At 37.9% G+C, this 8,945-nt stretch overlaps 1 protein-coding gene across 6 annotated transcripts in view; it reads right to left on the bottom strand.

The window, feature by feature from the left end:
* Positions 1–2,425: 2,425 nt before the first annotated feature.
* The window catches only part of SH3GL2 (SH3 domain containing GRB2 like 2, endophilin A1), a 105,147-nt gene continuing 98,627 nt past the window's right edge, over positions 2,426–8,945 (bottom strand). For all 6 annotated transcript variants that reach the window (XM_033004224.2, XM_042804555.1, XM_042804553.1 and 3 more), the window contains 2 exons: positions 6,231–6,361; positions 2,426–3,894 (listed from right to left, as the gene is read on the bottom strand). In XM_033004224.2, coding sequence (XP_032860115.1) covers positions 3,695–3,894; positions 6,231–6,361 — 331 coding nt within the window. In that variant the 3' untranslated portion in view covers positions 2,426–3,694. The remainder of the gene's footprint in view (positions 3,895–6,230; positions 6,362–8,945) is intronic.

Here is an 8,945-nt window from a genome sequence, read left to right as displayed (position 1 = left end):
TGTTGGGATTTTTTGCTGTATTTTTCACAGAGTTTCACTGCAAAAAATGAGAAAGTCTAAGTATATAAAAGCTTCAGGAAATCTTAGGGTTCAATAGAAAAAAAAAAAAAATTAAAGCCCAAAACATTTAGCTATATTCAGCAGCTGATAACTCGGCACTGGAAGAATGCCTGATTTCCTCTGTGAGAAACAGCAGTTTTAAAGCCAAGTTTGGTAATTAGGGACCCATGTCACATTTTTTAAATGTTTCGCAAAACATACGCCTTAGGAAGCAGAATGACAGTTGTAAATCTGCCAGTGAAAAATGGATGTTGCCTCCATCAACAACGTCTTGCACACTTCTAGAAAGGAATAGGGCGACAAGTCTCCATAGGTGAAGCTTTGAACTACCTGAGATGTAAAAGTAAACAGCCTCCTGCTTTCTTTCAATCCCTGGATCATATCCTTCATATTAGCACTGAAGTTTTAGATGCAGATTTTTGTCAGCCCTGATAATCTCTGTCTTGGCCAAGTCAGATTTTGATCTTGTCACCTGAGGAATAAAGCATTCTTCGGGGATTACCTATGAGACAGAGAACAGAGAAATATGGAGCTGCCAAGAATTGTGTAACATGTCAAGACTGGGCCCATGTCATCAAGTGATGGCATGTAACAGATATTTTTACTATTATTTGCATTCCTTCTGGACTCATTTGTTGAAAGACACAACATTTCCCTACACCTTAAAAAACAGGCCCCCTCAGCAGGGAGGGACGGCACAGCACACCAATTACCCTTTTGCTCTAAATTATGTAAAATTATCTCTAAGATAGTTGCCCTGTTTGCATGCCTTCTACAAACAGTACAAAATAATAATCTGAAAAAATATGGGTGTGCCAGGGCTAGAAGTGTGTCTCTCAGATCCAGTGGCACTACCTGTGACAGCTAAGCCTTGATAATTAACACAGTTAAGTAACTGTAAAATAGGATTTAACTGTAATATGTCACTATTAATGTATCTGTTAAAAGTTTCAGGGCCATTGGGTTTGAACCAGATTACTTCCAATCACTGACAGAAACTTACTTAGAGGCTGGTCCTAGGATTTAGGTCAGAACTGTAATAGAAAGTAATGGGAGTTGTATATATATCTCTATCAATATATCTACACACACAACTGCAATGATCACCCCCTGCAATGATCAGGGACATCTTCAGCTAGATATGGTTGCTCAGAGACCCATCCAACCAGACACTGAACTGAGCCTTGAATGAGGCTCCTTCTCTGTCAGACTCTGTCATGTTCTATTCTGTCAGATCGTCTGTCAATGTGCATAGGAACATCCATTAGATAGGCCTGTGGTGTTATGTGACAAGGTGCTAGCAGTTGGGGGCTGCAGGGCAGCCTCTGTGAGGCTGGAGTTGCCTCATGCTTGACACAGCTGGTTCCAGCTGGCTCCAATGAACCCACTGCAGGACATGGCTGAGACACTCAGGCAAGATGGTGGCACTTCAGAGAAAACATACTTAAGAAAGGCCAAAATATACTGGGCAGAGAGAGGAGGAGGGAAAAAGAGTGAGAAATAGCAGAGGGAACACCAAGGTCAAAGGATGAGGAGGCAGCAGTCCTTGACACACCAGCAGATATTCACACCACAGCCTGTGCAGGGATCCACCATTGGAACAAGGGAGAACTGTGAGGAGGAAAGAGCAGCAGAGAGGAGCTGCTATGGACTGACTATATACCCTCCTATTCCACATCCCCCTGCACTGCTGGTGGGCAGGAGTCAGGAGTGAAGGAGTGAATTTGAGCTTGGGAAATGGGGCAGGAAAAGTGCTATTTTAATGTTTGTCTTTTTTTTTTTTTTCCCCCCTCACTACACAAATCTACTTTAATTGGTAATAAATTAGTATTCTTCAAGTCAAGCCTGTTTTGCTTGTGACAGTGACCAGTAAGCAATCTCTCTATCTTTACCTCAACCCACAAGCTTTCTTATGCTCCCACTGAGGAGGAACAGTAAATGAGCAGCTGGATGGGTGTTTAGCTCTTTGCCAAGACTAACCCACCACAGTATGTGTACAACAAAGAATGTAAAATACAATAAAATGCTGTGTCACATGAAAGAAAAAATTATTTATATGTTACCATGTCTTTAAGCTTTACTAGGGGGTTTGTGAATACCAGCATTCTTTAAGAAGAAACAAACTGTACCCACAAGATTGCATGATGGCCATCATTACATTAATTTAATGTGCTCAGTGTTCAGTTTACCCTGTTTATGAGAGCCATTATACATATGAGCTTTAATAGACTGAAGCAATATGATAATGAGAAAATATTTTTCACATTTTCAGGAAATGAGGAATATGCTTTCTGAAATAAAATTTTTGCTAGCTGAAGTTAGCACAACATATTTGAAAGAAATAAAGTAATATTCCACAACATTATTCTAGTTATTCTCCCAGCATTTATTTGAAATATCAATACTTTCCATGATACAGATTATACATTAAGCAATAGGGAACTGTTTTCATTTCACATCATCCAGTACTGAAGTGGCACATTCGAAGCAGTACATTAAACTTCTGAGAGAGTCTGTACAATTTAGATAAATAGAACTCTGGATAACTAAACTAACAACTTCTGCAACTGTTACCAAAAGAATGCCAGGAAGCTAGGCACAGCAATGTACACACAAAGTGCGGGAAGGAGGAACACAAGAGAACCAACTAAACATATGGGAAATGTTTTTGCATATATAGCCACATGTCTTTAATTACTCAACACAAAAAACAATGTTTTATTTAGTCCTCATTGAGGGCAGAATGTGCACAAATGATGTTCAAAGAACACATGGTAGATAGAAACAAATGAAGTGAGGGTCATGTTCAGTTGGTTATTGTATTCCTCAGTGAGTGAGTTGACAAAGGATACCTGGTGCTTAAGCAGCATGATTTTGTGCCAAGACTTGACAAGAAACAGTTAACAAATGCCAGTTTTATTCCCCATCTTGCCCTCTTACTGGCATTTTGGTGAGCATGCTCAAAGTTCCTGAAGGGCAAATTCAGGTGGTTTGTGGTCCAAGGTTTTTACTATTGGAATCCCCATTCTGTGGTTTGAAGTTTACCTCTAGATGAAAATAGGCCTTTTAACAATAATTGAGAATATAAAAATGAGCGGAGAGCAGCAGGACACACAGCACAGTGGTTCACTTTCTGAGAAACCAGAGGGTCTACATTTACAATGTCTCTGTGAGAACAGCAAGCCATTTTGGTTGGAAGATACAATTCTGGTCAGTCAGTGTTAGATTTGTGAAGGGAAAGATGGAATGGCAAGAAATTTTCCCTCTTTTTATAGAGAACTAAGACTGAAAAGTAATACAGTGGTGATGGGCGTTATCTTCCCAATATCACCTTCACTTCCTGCTACTTCACTGTGAGTTACCTGCTTTGCTTACTATCATCTTCCCAGCTTCATCTCAGTAATGGCTCTGGTTACCACCAGGCCAGCATGGCCAATAAACTAACCCACACTATGCAGGCTCAGAAGATACCACGCATCACCACCATGTAGTATGACAACACACAAACCAAAGATGCCTAGTGGGAATCGATGACTAACCACTGCAGTTTGCACTTGTAAGGTGTAAGAAGCAGCATTTTGAAAGCAGTGGTACTGACACAACTATCCAGGTCATAGGTGGTGGATCAGCCATCCTAATTGGGTAATGGAACTAGAATATCAACATAATTGATAGGGAAAAAACCTGACTGGCCATGAAGCATCCCCTCATACCAATTTTCATCAATCTGGTTAGTGAGAGTGATGATATCACCCTCTTTAAATCCCAGCTCCCCTTCGTTTTCTGGTTCAAAGTCATACAGAGCTCGGCAGCATGGCTGATCCATGTGAACACCTACGGAGAACAAATACAAAGAAACAATGTGCTTAAAAATCTCAACAGTTAGAGTATCCTCTTTACCACTGTACCTACTACAGATTTTGCCATTTCTGGTATCACTCATATGCTGATGACAGTTCTTTGATAACATCTAAATTTGGACTGCTAAACTTCATGAAAAGACAGCAATCAGCTTTTGGCAGCCTTCAGTTTTCATATGTGACTGCTAGTAAATGTCTGAGAATCCTAAAAGAATCAAGCTACAGTCAAGCCCACACCTAAAAGCATGGCTACAATCAGTTTGAATCTAATTTTTATCTGTTTACAAAACACAAAAAATGAAGCAAAGGCCCTAACATATTTCTAGCTTTACTGGAAGAGAGATACTTTGTCTATTTACTTCAGGTAAGTAGTGTAAGAGGTAGCTTAAAACAACAGTGAAGATCTAACAGTGGCTTTGTCCTTTATTTGGAATCTTCACTGATACAGCTATACTGTAAATCACTGTATATGCTCCTAACCCGCTGAATTTTAATGAGGTTTCCAAAGACCTTTTTCCCCATTCACACAAAACACTTGATTGAAGGGTCACCAGGATAGATTCAGAACAAGTTTGAAATGGAAATATTTCTAATATCCTAGTTCAAGAACATCTGACCATAAACCCTCAGGATGACTAATGGATATTATTATAAATTGTTAGTTAGATTACATTTTCATAAGTTATATGAAATTAATAAATATTCCTCTCATCCTTCCATTTTCCCCCACCCCAGGAAGTCTCTATAGCTTCAAGCCTACCAAAAGCAAAACTGTTACTGGTCAAAATACTTAGGATTTAGTGGCACTAAATTGTAAAGAATCTTATATCCATCCCTACCCAACTTTCCATAGTAAAAGTACATGCACTTCCAGTAGTCAGAATAAACCGACACGTGACACTTCACCATAATGGCACTTCTAAGAATACATATTTCAGCTTTTTCATGTATACTGACTTCAGGATGAATAAGATTCAGATTCAAACTTCTTGCATATTCATTTCAACCACTCACTATGGCTAGAAAGCCCATGCTTGAGCCATTTTAGGACAAAAATATTCCAATTCTACAGATCTCAATAGAACAAATTTTTCAAATACCAGATTTAATTTATTAAATTATGTAATGAAACCTTCTTTCACTTCTTTACATATCGCTTACAGCATATTTTACTTTATTTGTCATGAAGACTATTTTGCTGGCATCAACAAGCCTTACAACACATGTTTGGTATCCTCATTGCTACCAGCTGAAATTTAGAAGACATAACAAATGAACTCTAATGACCATAGAAGATTGGAGCTTTGAATGAACCAACCCAAACATACATTAAAGAATTTTCAAAGGCATTTTTCTGAAACTGATAAATACTTCAATAGAAAGAATCCCTATTGAAGAAAATGCTAAACACTGCTCTCTCAAGAGGAAAACATGAATGCTGAAGAGACTCGGACACATCAGTCTTCCCTGCCTTAGCATAGACACTACAGTTCATGACACTACAAAGAAGTAAAGAAGAAAATTACTAGTGGCATGAGGAGAGCTATAGCATGCAAGACTCAAGCCATGCTCACGTACAAGCAATCTCTATTGTATCCCCTATTGTATCCCCATTGCACTAGCAATTGTCACTGAGGTAAACTGTCATAACTGAGGTCAGGGTCTGGACAGAGAACAGCCCTCACCATAACATGGGATAACAGACCATTACTGTGAGAAACAAATAATACGGCTTTCTTAATATGTCCTGATATGAAATAATCACTTCTTTAAAAGAATAATTAGGCACAGTCATAAATGCTTTAACTTGCTTGTATTGCTTCCAATTTAACAAAGAAAATAACTCAGATGGCTTTGTTGTTTTTTAGCAATTTTTACTTTCAGGCTTTTTGTGTTATAACACCTGGTTTTAAAAAGCAGGATAAGGTTATGGAGGCTTGGGGGTGCAGGGGTAGGGGCGATGTTCAGGATTCTGCATTTTCATGGAAAACTTCCAGTTACAATTTTGGTTTTCTAAATGCCTATTTTCTAAAGATCTGTATTTCAAGGTGAATTCAGTATGACAGCATCTCTTTGAACTTCTAAATTTCTGACCCAAAGACACATTTAAAGCAGCAGATGATCCATCTCTGTTCTCCTGCCTGGGGATATGAACACTTTTCAAAGAAACAACAGTTCGAACAGCTTTCTCCTATTCCATCCTCATTCTCATTTTCCCTCACTATGAAAGAACTAATATCTAGATTAGTTCTGCATTGTAGCAAAACTCCAGACAGTTGTCTTTTCTTCTCACATTGTGACTGCCATTACCTGATGGTTTGGGTGTGGTGGCATGGGATATTCCTCCATTGTGCTGAGTATTGTCACCAGTTGTGAAATCCAGGCTCATACGGGGTTTGGGCTGGTATTCTCTCCTGGGCTGAGATGATGCCTCTTTTATTCTGCCAAAATGTAAATGTCAAGAGTTAGTTTCTTGTTAACAGATGAGACACACCAAACATCTTTATTTCCATGGCTGAAATTCCCATCCACCAGTCATCCAGACTAAACAAGTTTTATCATTTGGAGTAATTTTTTATTTACAACAGAAACTCCCTCAAGTGACTATGCATGAGGTTGTTAATTTTTCTTCCCCTCCAAGAATTTAGCTCTTTGTTTGGCTTCCTTTTGTCTAACAATAACAAAGAACTTCTAATGGAGAAAAACCTGTTATGTGATTAGCAATGCTTAGAGAAGGGCTGTACAAACATCTCTGCCCCCATTTTTAGTATGATTTTTCCTTCTATCCCTGGCAAGCCTTAACTGTTCAGTTGGTCGATGACAACTCTTGTTATTTTGTGAGAAGACTGTGGGGGAATGTACTGACTTCAGTTGCAGATTTTGTTCATTTGTAATTTGGAATACTTGTTTCACAAAGGCACAGAACTCCAGTTTTTCTGACTCTCAAAAATATGCATTATTCATTTCAACTTACTCTTCTAATTGAGAAATCTAGAATTTCTAGGAAAAGGTACATTTTCAGATTCCAGGGTAAAATCCAGGGAAGGGATGATGACAGGATCAGAGCAGCTTATGCAGAACAACTGCCATATACATTTCTAATACTGCATATGGAAGAATACTTGAATCAAGACCTCTGTATTTAAAACACAAGTTGGTTTCCCTAACTTTCTCTAGATCTGCACCAGATGTGCTGTTCATAGCACATCTTGATTTATCTATTGAAAAGTTCTGCTTCTAACTTAACCAGTTTGGGTCCTGGTAACAAGCATTTCCTCACCATCCAAAATATTACCAGTATTACTCAGTCCTCAGAGACTGCTTTTCGTCTTCATGAACAAAAACATAAGTGTATTAAAACTATAAAATAACAAAGCTGTCAAGATAAACTTAAATAAAAAGTCTTTGTTGTGTTTCATTCATTAACAAAAGTTACTTTTTCAAAACAGTAAAGTTTTGAAGAAAAAATACTTAAGTTCTATTACACTTAATACTTCCGTGAAGTAAACACCATTTTTTACAGATTATAAACTAGAAGGTGACAGTTCTAGTAACTTGATAAAAATTACCTAAAAGCTCAGCATGAGCCATGTTTCTTAAGAAAAGAAACATCTCCAAGGAAACCATTCCTGCTTCTCAGCTACTCTGTCACTATATTCTGACTTGAAAACTGCAGCCTCCTTTTGCTTGATGAAAAAGAGAGTTTAAAAGGAAAAGCCTTTGCTGACATTCCAGATTTTATTAATTTATTGTAAGTCTCCCAGTGTTTGCCAAGTTTCTAAAGTCCCAGTTCCTGGAATCATGGTATTTTAAGGAAGTTTATGCCTTCCATTAATATGTAGAAGAAAAATGAAAATACTTGCAATTCCTAAAGGAAGTTTTGAAGCCTACTCTAAAGTGCCCAGAAAGAAGACTTGAGTGCATTTTAAATTTTTTCAAGGTTTTTGTAGTCTCATATTTTTTTAATCTCATATTTTTAAAAAATTCTTTGTGTAATATTTTAAACATGACAGTCTTAGTAGTTAGAAGACATTGTTATGCCAAACAACAACATGAACAAGTTCCATTCACATCTTTTAAAAAGTATCTAGAAGACAGTCAGTTTGTGCTGTAGACATCACTGAGAGTAAACAGTAACAAATTTGCCCAGATTAAAATTAAAACATCATTTATTTTATGGTCCATATGGTCCAAAAACAACCTCCAAAATCCAGGGCTATGAATTTTTGCCACTTGAATATCACCAGTAGAACAGACAAGTAGCTCAAATAGTAACAGCTCTACGTTCCTGCTTAACCCCTGGCATAAGCATATCACAGTGCTCTAATTTGTGTACAGTGGTGTGCAGCAGGGATGATGTAGCTAGCAGACTCTTTATGATTAGGAATTCACAGTAAGTTTATGCAAAAGATCTATTTCAGCTGACCTGTAATAGCAGTCTGATGCAAGATTCTTGAAAAGCTAAAATCATTCAGAGCTGAAACTTAAAGCAAAGATACTGACTGTTTAGCAGAAGTTTCAAAAGGGCAAAGGATCATCTGAATTGATAAAGGAAGAGAAATCTGTTGCAGAGAGACGTGTGTTCACTCTATGGTGTAACTTGCAAACTACAATACAACCCACCTGCTCCTGAGGATTTTTTAATGCCTCTGTAAAGTAAGTGAATTTCAGTACTCATTTGGAAGTGTTGAAAATCATCCTGTTTAAACAATATTGCAAACTGTATCCAGAAACAGCCTCATGGGCAGCCTACCTACCAAAACAAGTGCTGCTCCTAATCACTAAGAAATTTTAAGACTTTACAACTGGGTGAGGCCTACAGATTGTGTGCTCTGAGAAAATAAGTACTGAAAAACCCAGTAGTACCAGAAACTAGGTGTACACTAGTGACATCAGAAAACAGCAAAGAATCATGCACGTTTAAAAAGCTACCTTCACAAGTATGTGAACATTATCTGCTCTTGGCAATTACATCCAGCTTTTAGGAAGAGTATTCCAGAACCATGTGGACTAAAGCAACCTTTC

This window comes from Tyto alba, unplaced genomic scaffold (genome assembly GCF_018691265.1).
Source record: "Tyto alba isolate M040663 unplaced genomic scaffold, T.alba_DEE_v4.0 Super-Scaffold_42, whole genome shotgun sequence".
NCBI lineage: Eukaryota > Metazoa > Chordata > Aves > Strigiformes > Tytonidae > Tyto > Tyto alba.
This window is presented reverse-complemented; position numbering and strand designations above follow the sequence as displayed.